This window comes from Macaca fascicularis, chromosome 6 (genome assembly GCF_037993035.2).
Source record: "Macaca fascicularis isolate 582-1 chromosome 6, T2T-MFA8v1.1".
Taxonomy (NCBI): Eukaryota; Metazoa; Chordata; class Mammalia; order Primates; family Cercopithecidae; genus Macaca; species Macaca fascicularis.
This window is the reverse complement of record NC_088380.1, coordinates 36,418,466-36,437,198: the sequence shown is the minus strand read 5'-3', so window position 1 is coordinate 36,437,198 and position 18,733 is coordinate 36,418,466. Positions and strand designations below refer to the sequence as shown.

Sequence of the window (18,733 nt, the reverse complement as noted above, 5' to 3'; positions counted from 1 at the left end):
GGGGCTTGTCACATTTTGGAATTCAGGTTACCTGGTTGGTTCGCCAACTCAGCTCTTAGGTACCTTTAAAAAATATTGTGACGGTTTTTTGTTTTTTTTTTTTTTTCGAGTGGGAGTAATAGTCTCTTGCAGTAGTCTGTGTCCAAAACTGAACTCTCTCATACCTGAAATCTTTAAATATGTGAATAACGGTTATGTTTTGAAGATTTGAATTTTGATCATTGGTAGAAATTTGTTGATTTAATCATTCACTTCTAATTCTGGTTCTTTTGATTTTTCATAATTAGGATTTTTGAGTTGTCTCCTAGTTTTTATTATTTTGCACATATCTGAGTAAAAATACAGATATGTGAAGTTAGATAAAATTTCCAGTTGGAACCTAATGATTCATCAGACTCAGATATTTAAGTTAACAGTATTTGAGTCTGATGAATCATTAGGTTCCAGTCAGAAATTTTTCATTCAGTTTCAGAATCTTTGGTTTTGACAAAATTGTTTTCAGTGTTTTGTTTGTGTTCTGATCACTTGGTACCCATTCTCTCTCTCTCTCTCAAAACATTTGGAATTCTTCAAATTACATAATTAGCTTAACCTCTAAAGTTCCATCAAAGGATATTTGGCCTGAAAAACTTTTATCAGCCATAAAGTACCCAGGAAACAGTACTTCAAGTCATTAACATTAACATGCTAATTGTGAAACCATTATAAAGGCATTTGAAAGTAATATTTAATAATATTTTGATGATTGGGAAAAGATTGAATTGGATTTTAAATGTTTAAGACTTTCAGAACTGGTATTTTGAAGGGTACAATATGCCCACACATCAGGCACTAAAATCTGGTAGTTTTAATGAATTGGCATTTTGATTTCAAGTATAATTAAGTTTTGCTACTGTGGTGCTTAATCACGTGGAACTGAATTTTTATTTGCCTCCCCATTTTAGTATCATCATCATCATTATCATCTCCTTTCTTCTCCTTCTTCCCTAAACCTTGCAACTCATCACTTGAATGTTGGTACAAGGTTAAAGATATGGACTTTAAAACTATTATTTTCTCAAGTTAGGAAAACCCCAACTTTTATCTCCAATTTCATGGGATTCCTGGTCCTAACCTGTGTCATAAGAAGGCAATATAGTTCAGCCTGAACAGAAATAGATGGTATGGTAAACAGAATAATAAACCCCTAATAATGTCTATGCTCTAATCTCTGGAACCAGTAAAAATGATGAAATTATTCAGACAGGCCCAGTGTAATAAGATGAGCCCTGAAAAACAGATTTCAAGCATGAGGAGAATTTGACAAGCCATTGCTGCTTCTAAAATATTCAGGACCACAGACACACAGACACACATACACACACACACACACACACACGCAGAGAGAGAGAGAAGTGTGTGAGTAGATAGATACGTTAATTTGACGATGATGATTATTTCACTGTGTATGTAAAATATATCAAAACATCACTGTTGTGCATTTTAAATATATACAATTTTAAAAGATATGCAGAGCCACATGCAAAGACTGGGGAGAGGCCTCTAGAGCTAAGGTTAAATGCCAGCTGTCAGCTTGCAGGGGAACAAGGATCTCAGTCCTTTAACCATGAATAACTGAGTTTTGGCTTGGCTAGGTGGATCATGCCTGTAATCTCAGTGCTTTGGGAGGCCAAAGTGAGAGGATCACTTGAGGCCAGGCATTTGAGTCCAGCCTGGGCAACATAGCAAGACCCTGTCTCTAAAAAAAAAAAAAAATTTTTTTAAATTAGCCAGGTATGGTGGTGTGCACCTGTAGTCCTAGTTATCTGGAAGCTGAGGTGGGAGGATCAATTGAGCCCAGGAGCTCAAGGTTATGTTGAGCCATGATTGTGCCACTGCCCTCCAGCCTGGACGACAGTGTGAGACCCTGCCAGTAGCCTGACTGAGATTGCAAACTTGCTGACACCTTGATTTTAAACTTGTGTGCCCCTAAGCAGAGAACTAAGTTGAACTATGCTGTGTTTGAACTTCTGACCTATAGAAGCTATAAGATATTAATAAATGGATGTTGTTTAAACTCACTAAGTTTGTAGTAATTTGTTACAGCAGTGGTAGGATACTAACCCGAAGGTATATAACCAAATCATTTATTACTAGAATAAAGGACCCATAATTCTATTTATTCCTCTACAACCCTTTAAAGTGCTGACTATGAATCAGACTGAAAAATTGAGTGCCATAGTAAAAACATTAATAGCTAGTATCAGGTTTAAAACTGATTCTGTTGTTTGCTTATTATGCCCATAATCTTACCACCTGAAGACTGTTGATGTTTTAATATATTTCATTGTTACCTTACTCTTTTTTATGTTTACATAAAAATATGTGCCAAATTTTCAATTGCTGTTAGGGTAATTTTCTGATGTTATTAAATAATCTTAACAAACGTAATTTCTTTTTTTTTTTTTTAATTATACTTTAAGTTCTAGGGTACATGTGCACAACGTGCAGGTTTGTTACATATATATACTTGTGCCATGTTGGTGTGCTGCACCCATCAACTCGTCATTTACATCAGGTATAACTCCCAATGCCATCCCTCCCCCCTCCCCCCTCCCCACAATAGACCCCTGTGTGTGATGTTCCCCTTCCCGTGTCCAAGTGATCTCATTGTTCATTTCCCACCTATGAGTGAGAACAAGCGGTGTTTGGTTTTCTGTTCTTGCGATAGTTTGCTGAGAATGATGGTTTCCAGCTGCATCCATGTCCCTACAAAGGACACAAACTTTTTTTATGGCTGCATAGTATTCCATGGTTTATATGTGCCACATTTTCTTAATCCAGTCTGTCACTGATGGACATTTGGGTTGATTCCAAGTCTTAGCTATTGTGAATAGTGCCACAGTAAACATACATGAGCATGTGTCTTTATAGCAGCATGATTTATAATCCTTTGGGTATATACCCAGTAATGGGATGGCTGAATCATATGGTATTTGTAGCTCTAGATCCTTGAGGAATCACCATACTGTTTTCCACAATGGTTGAACTAGTTTACAATCCCACCAACAGTGTAAAACTGTTCCTGTTTCTCCACATCCTCTCCAGCACCTGTTGTTTCCTGACTTTTTAGTGATTGCCATTCTAACTGGTGTGAGATGGTATCTCATTGTTGTTTTGATTTGCATTTCTCTGATGGCCAGTGATGACGAGCATTTTTTCATCTGTCTGTTGGCTGTGTGAATGTCTTCTTTTGAGAAATGTCTGTTTATATCCTTTGCCCACTTTTTGATGGGGTTGTTTGTTTTTTTCTTGTAAATTTGTTTGAGTTCTTTGTAGGTTCTGGATATTAGCCGTTTGTCAGATGAGTAGATTGCAAAAATTTTCTCCCATTCTGTAGGTTGCCTGTTCACTCTGTTGGTAGTTTCTTTTGCTGTGCAGAAGCTCTTTAGTTTAATTAGATCCCATTTGTCAATTTTGGCTTTTGTTGCCGTTGCTTTTGGTGTTTTAGAGATGAAGTCCTTGCCCATGCCTATGTCCTGAATGGTATTACCTAAGTTTTCTTCTAGGGTTTTTATGATAATAGGTCTATCATTTAAGTCTGTAATCCATCTTGAATTAATTTTCGTATAAGGAGTAAGGAAATGATCCAGTTTCAGCTTTCTACTTATGGCTAGCCAATTTTCCCAGCACCATTTATTATGTAGGGAATCATTTCCCCATTTCTTGTTTTTGTCAGGTTTGTCAAAGATCAGATGGCTGTAGATGTGTGGTATTATTTCTGAGGGCTCTGTTCTGTTCCACTGATCTATATCTCTGTTTTGGTACCAGTACCATGCTGTTTTGGTTACTGTAGCCTTGTAGTATAGTTTGAAGTCAGGTAACGTGATGCCTCCAGCTTTGTTCTTTTGACTTAGGATTGTCTTGGCAATGCGGGCTCTTTTTTGGTTCCATATGAACTTTAAAGCAGTTTTTTCCAATTCTGTGAAGAAAGTCATTGGTAGATTGATGGGGATGGCATTGAATCTATAAATTACCTTGGGCACTATGGCCATTTTCACGATATTGATTCTTCCTATCCATGAGCATGGTATGTTCTTCCATTTGTTTGTGTCCTCTTTTATTTCAGTGAGCAGTGGTTTGTAGTTCTCCTTGAAGAGGTCCTTTACATCCCTTGTAAATTGCATTTCTAGGTATTTTATTCTCTTTGAAGCTAATGTGAATGGGAGTTCATTCACGATTTGGCTCTCTGTTTGTCTGTTATTGGTGTATAAGAATGCTTGTGATTTTTGCACATTAATTTTGTATCCTGAGACTTTGCTGAAGTTGCTTATCAGCTTAAGGAGATTTTGGGCTGAGACAGTGGGGTTTTCTAAATATACAATCATGTCATCTGCAAACAGGGACAATTTGACTTCCTCTTTTCCTAACTGAATACCCTTTATTTCTTTCTCTTGCCTGATTGCCCTGGCCAGAACTTCCAACACTATGTGGAATAGGAGTGGTGAGAGAGGGCATCCCTGTCTTGTGCCAGTTTTCAAAGGGAATGCTTCCAGTTTTTGCCCATTCAGTATGATATTGGCTGTGGGTTTGTCATAAATAGCTCTTATTATTTTGAGATACGTTCCATCAATACCAAATTTATTGAGAGATTTTAGCATGAAGGGCTGTTGAATTTTGTCAAAGGCCTTTTCTGCATCTGTTGAGATAATCATGTGGTTTTTGTCTTTGATTCTGTTTATATGCTGGATTACGTTTATTTATTTGCGTATGTTGAACCAGCCTTGTATCCCAGGGATGAAGCCCACTTGATCGTGGATAAGCTTTTTGATGTGCTGCTGGATTCGGTTTGCCAGTATTTTATTGAGGATTTTTGCATAGATGTTCATCAGGGATATTGGTCTAAAATTCTCTTTTTTTGTTGTATCTCTTCCAGGCTTTGGTATCAGGATGATGTTGGCCTCATAAAATGAGTTAGGGAGGATTCCCTCTTTTTCTATTGATTGGGATAGTTTCAGAAGGAATGGTACGAGCTCCTCCGTGTACCTCTGGTAGAATTCAACTCTGAATCCGTCTGGTCTTGGACTTTTTTTGATTGGTAGGCTATTAATTATTGCCTCAATTTCAGAGCCTCCTATTGGTCTTTTCAGGGATTCAACTTCTTCCTGCTTTAGTCTTGGGAGAGTGTAGGTGTCCAGGAAATTATCAATTTCTTCTAGGTTTTCTAGTTTAATTGTGTTGAGGTGTTTATAGTATTCTCTGATGGTAGTTTGTATTTCTGTGGGATCGTGGTGATATCCCCTTTATCATTTTTTGTTACATCTATTTGATTCTTTTCTCTTTTCTTCTTTATTAGTCTTGCTAGCGGTCTATCAATTTTGTTGATCTTTTCAAAAAAACCAACTCCTGGATTCATTGATTTTTTGGAGGGTTTTTTGTGTCTCTGTCTCCTTCAGTTCTGCTCTGATCTTAGTTATTTCTTGCCTTCTGCTAACTTTTGAATGTGTTTGCTCTTGCTTCTCTAGTTCTTTTACTTGTGATGTTAGGGTGTCAATTTTAGATCTTTCCAGCTTTCTCTTGTGGGCATTTAGTGCTATAAATTTCCCTCTACACACTGCTTTAAATGTGTCCCAGAGATTCTGGTATGTTGTATCTTAGTTCTCATTAGTTTCAAAGAACATCTTTATTTCTGCCTTCATTTCGTTATGTACCCAGTAGTCATTCAGGAGCAGATTATTCAGTTTCCATGTAGTTGAGCGGTTTTGATTGAGTTTCTTAATCCTGAGTTCTAGTTTTTGCACTGTGGTCTGAGAGACAGGTTATTATAATTTCTGTTCTTTTACATTTGCTGAGCAGTGCTTTACTTCTAATTATGTGGTCAATTTTGGAATAAGTATGATTTGGTGCTGAGAGGAATTTATATTCTGTTGATTGGGGGTGGAGAGTTCTGTAGATGTCTATTAAGTCCGCTTGGTGCAGAGTTGAGTTCAGTTCCTGGATATCCTTGTTAACTTTCTATCTTGTTGATCTGTCTAATGTTGACAGTGGGGTGTTGAAGTCTCCCATTATTATTGTATGGGAGTCTAATTCTCTTTGTGGGTCTCTAAGGACTTGCTTTATGAATCTGGGTGCTCCTGTATTGGGTGCATATATATTTAGGATAGTTAGCTTTTCCTGTTGAATTGATCCTTTTACCATTATGTAATGGCCTTCTTTGTCTCTTTTGATCTTTGATGGTTTAAAGTCTGTTTTATCAGAGACTAGGATTGCCACCGCTGATTTTTTTGTTCTCCATTTGCTTAGATCTTCCTCCATCCCTTTATTTTGAGCCTATGTGCGTCTCTGCATGTGAGATGGGTCTCCTGAATACAGCAAACTGATGGGTCTTGACTCTTTATCCAATTTGCCAGTCTGTGTCTTTTAATTGGACCATTTAGTCCATTTACATTTAAGATTAATATTGTTATGTTTAAACTTGATCCTGTCATTGTGATATTAGTTGGTTATTTTGCTCATTAGTTGATGTAGTTTCTTCCTAGCCTCGATGGTCTTTACATTTTGGCATGTTTTTGCAATGGGTGGTACCGGTTGTTCCTTTCCATGTTTAGTGTTTCCTTCAGGAGTTCTTGTAAGTCAGGCCTGCTGGTGACAAAATCTCTAAGCATTTGCTTGTGTGTAAAGGATTTTATTTCTCCTTCACTTATGAAACTTAGTTTGGCTGGATATGAAATTCTGGGTTGAAAATTCTTTTCTTTAAGAATGTTGAATATTGGCCCCCACTCTCTTCTGGCTTGTAGAGTTTCTGCTGAGATATCTGCTGTTAGTCTGATGGGCTTCCCTTTGTGGGTAACCCGACCTTTCTCTCTGGCTGCCCTTAACATTTTTTCCTTCATTTCAACTTTGGTGAATCTGACAATTATGTATCTTGGAGTTGCTCTTCTCGAGGAGTATCTTTGTGGCGTTCTCTGTATTTCCTGAATTTGAATGTTGGCCATCCCTACTAGGTTGGGGAAGTTCTCCTGGATGATATCCTGAAGAGTGTTTTCCAACTTGGTTCCATTTTCCCCTCACTTTCAGGCACCCCAATCAGACGTAGATTTGGTCTTTTCACATAATCCCATATTTCTTGGAGGCTTTGTTCATTTCTTTTTCCTCTTTTTTCTCTAGACTTCTCTTCTCGCTTCTTTTCATTCATTTGATCTTCAATCATTGATACTCTTTCTTCCAGTTGATCGAGTCGGTTACTGAAGCTTGTGCATTTGTCACGTAATTCTCATGTTATGGTTTTCATCTCTATCAGTTCGTGTATGGCCTTCTCTGCATTGATTATTCTAGTTATCCATTCTTCCATTCTTTTTTCAAGATTTTTAGTTTCTTTGCGTTGGGTACATAGTTCCTCCTTTAGCTCTGAGAAGTTTGATCGACCGAAGCCGCCTTCTCTCAACTCGTCAAAGTCATTCTCCGTCCAGCTTTGATCCCATTGCTGGCGATGAGCTGCGTTCCTTTGGAGGGGGAGATGCCCTCTGATTTTTTGAATTTCCAGCTTTTCTGCCCTGCTTTTTCCCCATCTTTGTGGTTTTATCTATCTTTGGTCTTTGATGCTGGTGACGTACTGATGGGGTTTTGGTGTGAGTGTCCTTTCTGTTTGTTAGTTTTCCTTCTAACAGTCAGGACCCTCAGCTTCAGGTCTGTTGGAGTTTGCTTGAGGTCCACTCCAGACCCTGTTTGCCTGGGTATCAGCAGTGAAGGCTGCAGAAGATAGAATATTGCTGAACAGCGAGTGTTGCTGTCTGATTCTTGCTCTGGAAATTCGTCTCAGAGGTGCGCCCAGCCCTGTGAGGTGTGAGGTGTCAGTCTGCACCTAGTGGGGGATGTCTCCCAGTTAGGTTACTCAAGGGTCTGGGACCCACTTGAGCATGCAGTCTGTCCATTCTCAGAAGTCAACCTCCATGCTGGGAGACCCACTGCTCTCTTCAAAACTGTCAGACAAGGTCATTTACATCTGCAGAGGTTTCTGCTGCTTTTTGTTTAGCTATGCCCTGTCCCCAGAGGTGGAGTCTACAGAGGCAGGCAGGCCTCCTTGAGCTGCAGTGGGCTCCACCCAGTCCGAGCTTCCCTGTGGCTTTGTTTACCTACTTAAGCCTCAGCAATGGCGGGCGCCCCTCACCCAGCCTCGCTGCCACCTTGCAGTTAGATCTCAGACTGCTGTGCTAGCAATGAGGGAGGCTCCGTGGGCGTGCGACCCTCCAGGCCAGGTGTGGGATATAATCTCCTGGTTTGCCGTTTGCTAAGACCCTTGGTAAAGCGCTGTATTAGGGTGGGAGTTACCTGATTTTCTGGTGTTGTTTGTCTCAGTTTCCCTTGGCTAGGAAAAGGGATTCCCTTCCCCCTTGTGCTTCTCTGGTGGGACGATGCCTCGCCCTGCTTCAGCTCTTGCTGGTTGGGCTGCATCAGCTGACCAGCACCAATTGTCCAGCACTCCCCAGTGAGATGAACTTGGTACCTCAGTTGAAAATGCAGAAATCACCCGTCTTCTGTGTCGGTCGTGCTGGGAGCTGGAGGCTGGAGCTATTCCTATTCGGCCGTCTTGCTCTGGGACCTGACAAACATCATTTCTTATACTACAATGAGATGTCCTCATTTGGCTCTGCCATACTTTATTTAGCCTTTCTTTGGTAATCTCTAATATTTAGTCTTTTTTTCCTATCATTGCCATGTTCCTTGCACTGGACAATTTCAGGTGTAGTTCAAGTCATAAAAGGATTTTCAGTTAATTATGTTATATTTAAACTCACATCGAATGGGTTTTTTTAAAGAAAAAAAAACTCTAGATCTCAAAGATGGTTTTGTCATCAGCACATTCTGTGTTGAGCTTTCAGCCAACTACTTAATCTATGCTTAGCTTAAAAATAAGATTTGGCTGGGTGCTGTAGCGTATGCCTGTAATTGCAGCACTTTGGGAGCTGAGACAGGCAGATCACTTGAGCTCAGGAGTTCAAGACCAACCTGGGCAACAAGGCAAAACCTTTTCTATTTTTTAAAAAATAATATTTGACATTGTTGTGGTGTAAGTTTTTCACAGAATATGAAATTTGAAAATTTGAGTAGTATTTGGTAATGTTCAGTGTTTTAAGCCTTTTGAGTTGTAATAAGTATTTGTTAAATCAGTGTACCATTACAAGAGTTTTACATTGCCTTTGAAGTAGGCAGTAATAGAAAAATAATGTATGTACTAAACTACACAGTATTTTTTATTCTTTCAACAAATATTTCTTGATATTACTATATGCCAGATACTACATCAGGTAACTGGAATATAGTATGGAATAAAGTAGTCAAGTCTCTGCTCTCATAGAGTATCTGGGGTAAGGGGAAAGGTTTGGAGAGACAATAAATATAAAGAATGTGCATTATATCAGATGGATAAATGCACTGAAGGAAAATATAGCAAGATAAGAGAGTAGAGTGATGAAAGAAGTTCAATTTTAGATATTTAAGAAAAATGAGACCATGGCAGTTGGAGGAATGGCAGTGATCACACGTCGGCTGCTGGGAAGATCTGAATTCTTGTGTCAGGTCATCATCAGAAAAGCTAAGTTTGCTGTATAGTGAGGATCAAGAGATCTGATCCTGATTGCAGAACCTTCCCTGATTACAGAATCTTGGGTTGTATCTCCCACTTCACCCTTCTAGACCATCCCAGAAGATCTATAAGATTTCATCTGGGAAATCACTAGGAGTTCTTGGAAGGGAAAGAAGGAAGATTGTTGGTTGGAATAAAAACAATGTTGAATGAATTCCAGAAAGCAGGATTCTTAACCTCGTGGACAGCAATCTGCAGAAGAAGAGAACTTCAGAAAACAAACTCGAAGCAACATGCAGAGAAGTAAGATGAGAGGGGTCTCCTCGGGAAAGAAGACCGCTGGTCCACAGCAGAAAAATCTTGAACCAGCTCTCCCAGGAAGATGAGGGGGTCGCTCTGTAGAGAACCCCCTTCAGGATCCATGAGGAAGACCAGAAAGAACAAACAGAAGACTCCTGGAAACAGAGATGGTGGTAGTACCAGCGAAGCACCTCAGCCCCCTCGGAAGAAAAGGGCCTGGGCAGACTGTTGAAAGTGAGGAGGCATTTAAGAATAGAATGGAGGTTAAAGTGAAGATTCCTGAAGAATTAAAACTGTGGCTTATTGAGGACTGGGACTTAGTAACCAGACAGAAGCAGCTGTTCCAACTCCCTGCTAAGAAAAATGTAGATGGAATTCTGGAGGAGTATGCAAGTTGCAAGAAGTCACAGGCAAATGTTGATAATAAGGAATATGCAGTTAATGAAGTTGTGGCAGGAATAAAAGAATATTTCTTTTTTTTTTTTGTTTTTTTTTGTTTTGAGACGGTGTCTTGCTCTGTTGCCCAGGCCAGAGTGCAGTGGTGCGATCTCGGCTCACTGCAAGCTCCGCCTACTGGGTTCATGCCATTCTTCTGCCTCAGCCTCCTGAGTAGCTGGGACTACAGGCGCCCACCACCACGCCCAGCTAATTTTTTTGTGTTTTTAGTAGTGACGGGGTTTCACGTGTTAGCCAGGATGGTCTCAATCTCCTGACCTCATGATCCACCCTCCTCGGCCTCCCAAAGTGCTGAGATTACAGGTGTGAGCCACCGTTCCCAACCCAGGAATAAAAGAATATTTCAATGTGATGTTGGGCACTCAGCTGCTCTACAAATTTGAGAGGCCCCAGTATCCTGAAATCCTCTTGGCTCACCCTGATGCTCCAATGTCTCAGGTTTATGGAGCCCCACACCTACTGAGATTATTTGTAAGAATTGGAGCAATGTTGGCCTATACGCCCCTTGATGAGAAAAGCCTTGCATTATTGTTGGGCTATTTGCATGATTTCCTAAAATATCTGGCAAAGAATTCTGCATCTCTCTTTACTGCCAGTGATTACAAAGTGGCTTCTGCTGAGTACCACTGCAAAGCCCTGTGAGCGTCTACAGACAGCTCATCATTTTTGTCCTGTATCTGTAAACACTTTTTGTTCTTAGTCTTTTTCTTGTAAAATTGATGTTCTTTAAAATCATTAATGTATAACAGCGCTTATGTTTCAGTTTTTTTCTGTTCTGTTTTAAACAGAAAATAAAAGGAGCATAAGCTCCTTTTCTCATTTCAAAGTTGCTACCAGTGTATGCAGTAATTAGAACAAAGAAGAAACAGTAGAACATTTTATTGTCTAGTTGACAACATTGCTTGAATGCTGGTGGTTCCTATCCCTTTGACACTACACAATTTTCTAATATGTGTTAATGCTATGTGACAAAACGCCCTGATTCCTAGTGCCAAAGGTTCAACTTAATGTATATACCTGAAAACCCATGCATTTGTGCTCTTTTTTTTTTATGGTGCTTGAAGTAAAACAGCCCATCCTCTGCAAGTCCATCTATGTTGTTCTTAAGCATTCTATCTTTGCTCAAATTGTTGAAGGATGGTGATTTGTTTCATGGATTTTGTGTTTGAGACTAATGCATGTTCTAACATGATAGAGGCAATGCATTATTGTGTAGCCACGGTTTTCTGGAAAAGTTGATATTTTAGAAATTGTATTTCAGATCTTAAATAAAATTTGTTTCTAAATTTCAAAAAAAAAAGAAAGATGAAAATATTGATAGTTGAAATGGAATCTGTTTACCAATATAAAGAAATGGTGAAGAAAATTGTTAAATGTGATTTTTGTGATATTTCATGTAGGAGTATTTTGTATATAAATTTAAATTTAACGCTTTAAAGTACTGAAACTTTCTTTTCTATTCTAAATAGTTAAAGATGTTTGTTGATTTGAAGTATTTTATTGGTTCTCCCTTGTTTTGTTATTTATTTATTTATTTATTTTTGAGACAGAGTTTTGCTCTTGTTGCGCAGGCTTGAGTGCAATGGCAGGATATCAGCTCACTGCAACCTCCGCCTTCCAGGTTCAAGCGATTCTCCTGCCTCAGCCTCCCGAGTAGCTGGGATTACAGGCACCCGTTACCATGCCTGGCTAATTTTTGTATTTTTAGTAAAGACGAGGTTTCACCATATTGGCCCAGGCTGGTCTCGAACTCCTGACCTCAGGTGATCCACCTGCCTTGGCCTCCCAAAGTGCTGGGATTACAGGTATGAGCCACTGCCCCTTATTGTATTTTGTTGGGTTGCATCACAATCTTGATTCTCTATGTTAGGATATTAATCAATTCCTTGGAATATTGTAGTATGTAGGTAAACAAAAGTCTAACATTGATTTTACAAAGGTGAAAAGTTCATATTGCCTTTGATTAGTAAATTTTTTTAAGTATAGAGAGATCAAATTTTTAAATTTTAAAATAGAGACTTTAAATCTCTATACTCTTTTTTGAGTAGAGAGATATCAGATAAACTATTCGCTGATGACTGTATCATAAAATTAAGAATGTTTTCACATGTATGACTTTATTCAATAGTCTGATAAATTTTCTGCATATAAAATAGTAGAAAAATTAAAAATGAGAATTTATTAAAGTAAGTTTAAAGATTTATATAGATAAATGGGAAGTGATAAATACATTTTGTGAAGCAGTAAGAATTTCATGAAAGTTGAGTTGTTAGGCAAAATTAACACAAAAGAAAAATACTGTTTCAAAAAACAAAAGGTTACTTTTAAATGATCTCTTTCCATTTTTCTCTTTCCTCTCTTTTAGAAAGTCTTAAATTGTAGAGGATAAATAATCTTAGAAAAATGTATTTTACCAAGTATCTAATATCTTAGGATTTAGTCAACAGCTTATTTGCATAAACTATTCTGTTAGGACTTATTAAGAAACTCTAAATGACACTATATTAAAACTGTTGACGTCTAAAATAAGAACTTCTTAACTTGTAATATTGTAAGAACTAGTATAATTTTCGTTAAGTTTTTGAAAATACAAGGTATGTGAAATTTTTTAAGTGTGCTTTAAAAAATAAAATATAAGTACTTGAGGATAGGAATTACCCTTTTAATCTTATTCATAGTCCAATGTGAAGCATGACATTTCTCCAAAGAGTTTATTAATGTATTAATGTACTAATAAATATTCATATGAAATTTCCAAATGTCATTTCCCATGTTAATGATGCATTTTAACCTTCTTTTCACTTTATAGATATGGTCCAGACCTGTACATGAATAACTTTGGTTAGTGAGAGTGAAATATCCAATAATGAGTGGTGCAGCTTTGGGACTTGAGATTGTTTTTGTCTTTTTTCTGGCATTATTTCTACTTCATCGATATGGAGACTTTAAGAAACAGCATAGACTTGTAATTATTGGAACACTGCTTGCTTGGTATCTCTGCTTTCTTATTGTCTTCATACTGCCTCTGGATGTTAGTACGGTAAGGAGTGAACTTTATTTTCACAATTTAAAAGACAAATTTTAATCATACAGCATGTTGGAAATAATGTTTATTCTTAAGACAGCTAAATTATGACAGTTTGTACTTATACTTTGAATTAAAAGATTATATGGTCATTTGATCATTAAAAAGCATAGCCAAGGGCTGGGAACCATGGCTCACGCCTGTAATCCCAGCACTTTGAGAGGCTGAGGCGGACGGATCACGAGGTTGGGAGATCGAGACCATCCTGGCTAACATGGTGAAACCCTGTCTCTACTAAAAATACAAAAAAATTAGCCGGACGTAGTGGCAGATGCCTGTAGTCCCAGCTACTCAGGAGGCTGAGGCAGGAGAATGGCGTGAACCCGGGAGGCAGAGCTTGCAGTGAGCTGAGATCGCACCACTGCACTCCAGCCTGGGTGACAGAGCAAGACTCTGTCTCAAAAGAAAAGAAAAAGAAAAGCATAGCCAGGAAGGTAAGTTTAGATAGATAGATTTATAAACTCTGATGTCCTTTAAATACTTGGTGTAACGTTTTGATTCTCATTTTTAAACCATACGTTCATTGCTTTAGACAATATATAACCGGTGCAAACATGCTGCTGCAAATTCAAGCCCTCCTGAGAATAGCAACATTACAGGATTGTACGCAACTGCTAACCCTGTTCCAAGGTATTTCCTTTTTTAAAAAATATATAAATATTGTAGGAGACACATTGTTTAAAAATGAAAGTTTTTACCATCCAGATTTTATATTGATGTAAGTTATCCTCATTCTCTATTAATTCCCTCCACCTCTATTCTTTCCTAGTAGACTTTTCATTACATCATATTCTAATTAAATCTAATTTTTTAAATATTTATTGGTCCACAAAGCCCTTCAGTAGATGGTAGTAAGAAACTTGAAGAAGTCCTGACTTTTCAGTCCTGGTTCTTCTTTACCAAGTATGTAATTTCTAAAACCTGTTTTTCCTCTCAGCCTATATCAGATTTAAAAACGTGGGATGTATTTTCACTTTTGCCTAATTTACAAGGTTATAATAAAGTACAAGTATTTCTGTACTTGTGGTATTCCTTTCATATTGCACATCCTTCAAAAGCATTATAGATTTACATAAAAAAATGAATAAAGTTCAAATTGTCCAAAGATTATATTGAATTCAAATATCGAATTTTTAAGTAAAAAGCTTATATATGTTGACTATAGACTTTATGAATGCTTTCAGTAGTATTTGCATGCTTCTTTATGCATATTTTTAAAAAATCTAACTTGAGAAAAGGTAAATTTAAAATGCAGGTGTTACTTCCATTTGAAGCACTATTAAAAAAAAACTGGATAAAGATCAGCAGCAGCTACAGATTGTTGCAAGTTCTTGGGATATCCTTCTAGCTTAGGAATATGGCTACATGGCAGAATTTATGATCAGAGACTCATGTCTTCAGAAATTTAAACAGAATTATGTATAGATGCTAGCATGCATCTCCATAGAAGCAATGTTATAGTGAGTGATTTAATTAGCATTCCAATTTTCAGGAATTAATCACCTAATGTTTTCCCCTCCCAATCCCTATAACCTGGAAAAAAAAAAAAAAAAAAACCCAACCTATGAATGGGTTGTGTATTTTAAAGGTAATCATTAGAAATTTTATTTCATAATACATTTGCTTTTAATGATTGTTGCACTTTTAGTCTATTAGTTGAACATTAAGTTTTCTTTTTACCCAATGACTAAAAATACACTGAAAGTTGAAAACTTAAATGACATTTTCAGAAAAAACTATTTTGTTGCTTTTGTGTGTTTTTTTCTTTTGGCAGTCAACATTGAATTTTAAAATTTCTGTGAAATTTTATGAGTTATTGATTATTAGAGTCAATAATTTAAAATCTGAATGTAAATAAACTTGACCACATGCAAATTAACTGTATAATTCATTTAAATAATTGTTTATGATTAATTGGCTTTAACTTTTATTCAACAGCCAGCATCCTTGTTTCAAGCCATGGAGTTACATTCCTGATGGAATCATGCCAATTTTCTGGAGGGTAGTGTATTGGACGTCACAATTTTTAACATGGTAAGTTACAGTAAAGGATAACATTTTTCAATCAATATAGTTTGGAATTTATTTATGTGTCATTTTTTTCCTTAAATCTCTATCGTCTCCCTTTCTGCTCTCTCAAGTGTGTCCTATCTTACAGAAAAAAGAAAAAGAAAAAAAAACACACAAATAGAAAATAGAAAACAGAAACACAGTTTTTGTTGTTATTGTTTCCTTTCAGTTATTGCCTTCTCTTTTGCCCTTCAGTCCAATTGTTCTTCCAGCCACATTATTACATGAAACTGCCCTTGCTAAAGTCATATACTCTGGTTTTCTTTCTGTCTGCTTTCCCCAACCTTCTGATTTCCTTTATGAGTGCCATTTCTGTTGTCCATTTTCTAAATGTTGATCTTGCCTACAGTCCTATCTTGGTCATCTTATCAGACTTCCCTGCATAGCTGTAATTATAGCCATGGTTTCATTGACCAATAATGCATTCTGAATCTTTCTACCCATTATTTTTATCTTTCTGCTGTGCTCCAAACTCATACTTATCCACTTGCCTGCTAAGCATCTCTTAGATCTGCAAACAACTGCACTCTAAAACTGGAGGCACTGAACATTGCAAGAGAAAAATTACATAGCAGAGTAGTGCTCTTATAAAATCATGTCTATTAAATTCAACTGGGCTCTCAACATTACTAGACTTTCCTTCTTTGTATTTTTAGTTTGCTTTCTTTCCATTTTCTACAAGAAATATTTCCACTCACTTCAAATTTCTGTCCTCTTTATGGCTTTCTCTCTTGTACTCCCTAACAACAATAATAAAATCATCTTTACTCTTAGCCTCTTGGCAGATGACTACTTTCCATCCAACAGTTAAAACAGGAGTCATCAGATGGCAGCTCTTTCAGCTTCTCACCAACAAATCTACATACCTATCATCTTTTTTTTAATTTCCCCTCCAAAGATAGAAGAGTCATGCTTGTTAAAGCCAATCCTGTCACAGGATCCTTAGGGGTGTTGTTTTGCCAGCTGGAAACCTCTGGCCAGTAGCACCTTTGCCCGAATTTTACTCAGGCCCACTGAGCTTATTCTATTCACTCAGCTTGGCAGGTTGCACTCAGCTCATGCTACTGGCTCTGATCTCATGCCTCCCAAGGGCGAGCCAGGCGTGGAGTGGTGAGGGGTGTGTGAGTGAGTGAGCGTGGGATCCAGCCACTGAGCACAGCCAGACATGCTGACTGCTGTGGCAGGGTGGGCAGCTCCAGACTGCATCTGGATGAGGGGAATGTAGTGGTACTCAGAAGCTTGGAGATGCCAGAAACCTCAGAGCTCCAAAGAGGGTATCACAGACCTGGCTTGGGGAGTCCCCAGATCTGGGCTTCTGGAAGGGCCACAGTTCTTCTCTTCTCGTCACTTGCAACATGGCAAGTGGCAGGGGCATGTTTCAGCCCTGTTTATGTGTCAGCTCCTTCAGTTCTGCCATTCAGCAGGTCCTGAGTTCATGTCCTACGTCCAGGAAGAATGAGGTATGTGGAAAACTGGAGGGTGAGCAAGGCGAAGAGGTGCTTTATTGAGTGATAGTACAACTCTCAGGAGACCCAAAGTAGATAGCTCCTTTCTGCAGGCAGGTCATCCTGACAAGTACAGCTCTCAGTGGAAAGGAGCCCCGGAGTGGGTAGCTCCTACCTGCAGGCAGGTTATCTCAATCGTCTGTGCAGCCCCCAGCAGAGAGGAGACCTGGAGTAGATAGCTCCTATCTGTAGTCAGGTTGTCCTGTCATCTGCCTGAGTCTGGCTGAGTCTGGGGTTTTTATGGGCTTCAGAGAGGAGGAAGTGTGCACTGATTGGGCCATGGGTGGGCCTGGAAAAAGCATCCTAAGTTCTCACTGTGGTCCACAGGACTGGTGGCCTGGCCCCCAGGCTTCAGGCTGTCCCTGGCTTGAAGGTGGTGCTTCACCAGTGACCTGCCCACTTCTGCCCAGGAGCCTGTCTGCCTCCTGCTACCATCAATCATGTCATTTATGGCACCCAGGCTGTTCATGCCAAATGGTGCCTGCAGGCCCATGCTGAGCTGCCCTCAGCCCCACTCTCCACCTCCCTCCTGTGCTTATTGATGTCCAAAGTCCAGAGTGGGCTGAGGCAGCAGGGGTCTGGTGTGTCAGCACTGCCCTGAGCATGTGTGCACACCCAGCTAGGTTGCAACAGTGCCTGGATTCAGTCACAACTTTTCTCCAAAATCAGAGCAGTTGTCAGGAGCAGGGAGAGGCCAGGCAGCAGGAGCAGGGACTTCCAAACCTGTAGTGGTATGGGGGCTTTCTGGGTCCCCGAGAGTGCAGGGATGCCTGGGTCCACAGCCACAGCTGGGCAGCTGCACCTGTGCCCAAGAGGGCAGGGCTCTTGCCCTACCAACTCAGAAGAGGGTGGGGCTCCCACCTCCTGCTAGCTCCATGGAGTGCACAGCCCCCGCCAGTCCTGCCCCACTGCGGCCACCATCTTTGCAGGGGGCCACTGCAGACAGGCCGCTGCTGCCATCACTTCTTCCTAAAATATGGATCCATCCCCTTCAGCTCTTGTTACTTACTTGTAGCTTTAAATTTCAACAAAGCATGCACATTTCTCTCATCTTTAGAAAAGAAAACAGAAACAAAAATGAAAGTCTGTCAGTTCAGATTCCTTTCCAGCTTTTGCCTTGTTGATCTGATCACAACTAAATTTTTTTAGAAACTTTTTAAAACTGAAGCATAAATTCATACCGGAAAATGCATAGATTGTGTTTAGTTTGACTTTTTTCAAAGTGAATACACCCATACACCAGCACTCAGATGATGTTATAGAACATTAACAATGCCCTCAGAAGCCTCGCTCATGCTTCCCTGTGTAGTCGTCCCGCACTCCCCAGAGGTAACCATGATTCTGACTTCCATCACCATAGATTAGTTTTTGCCTGTTTATGAACTTTATAAGCATAGAATTATACACTGTCAACTTTTTCGCATCTCTCTTTGCTCACATATTTGGGAAATTCATCTATGCTGTGCTGTATGTATCAGTATTCTCTTATTTTCCATTTCTGTAAAATACCCCATTGTATGTATATGCCATAGTTTATCCTACCCAGCCAAACTTCTTAAATGAATTCTCTATATTTGATATCTCCACTTGCTCATTGTTTACTTATTTCTCAACCATAGTACTCTGCTTTCTATTCTCACTCCTCCACTCATACATACAGGTTTTTAATTTACTTCACCTCTTGGTGGCATTTGATTCTTTCTCTCCACTTTAACTTTCCTCTCCTAGTTCCTAACCCATATGCTCCTTGGTTTT

General features: G+C 38.9%; 1 protein-coding gene and 1 pseudogene across 6 annotated transcripts in view; both read left to right on the top strand.

The window, feature by feature from the left end:
* LMBRD2 (LMBR1 domain containing 2) overlaps positions 1 to 18,733 on the top strand; it is a 60,817-nt gene that overhangs the window by 3,567 nt on the left and 38,517 nt on the right. For 4 of the 6 annotated variants that reach the window (XM_005556724.5, XM_045393617.2, XM_073993295.1 and 1 more), the window contains exons 2-4: positions 13,128 to 13,358; positions 13,936 to 14,033; positions 15,342 to 15,437. In XM_005556724.5, coding sequence (XP_005556781.1) covers positions 13,185 to 13,358; positions 13,936 to 14,033; positions 15,342 to 15,437 — 368 coding nt within the window. In that variant the 5' untranslated portion in view covers positions 13,128 to 13,184. Of the gene's footprint in view, positions 1 to 11,889; positions 12,124 to 13,127; positions 13,359 to 13,935; positions 14,034 to 15,341; positions 15,438 to 18,733 lie in introns of all 6 variants that reach the window. The other 2 variants (XM_073993293.1, XM_065546156.1) reach the window with 1 other exon arrangement.
* LOC135971263 (mortality factor 4-like protein 2) lies at positions 9,647 to 11,100 on the top strand (annotated as a pseudogene).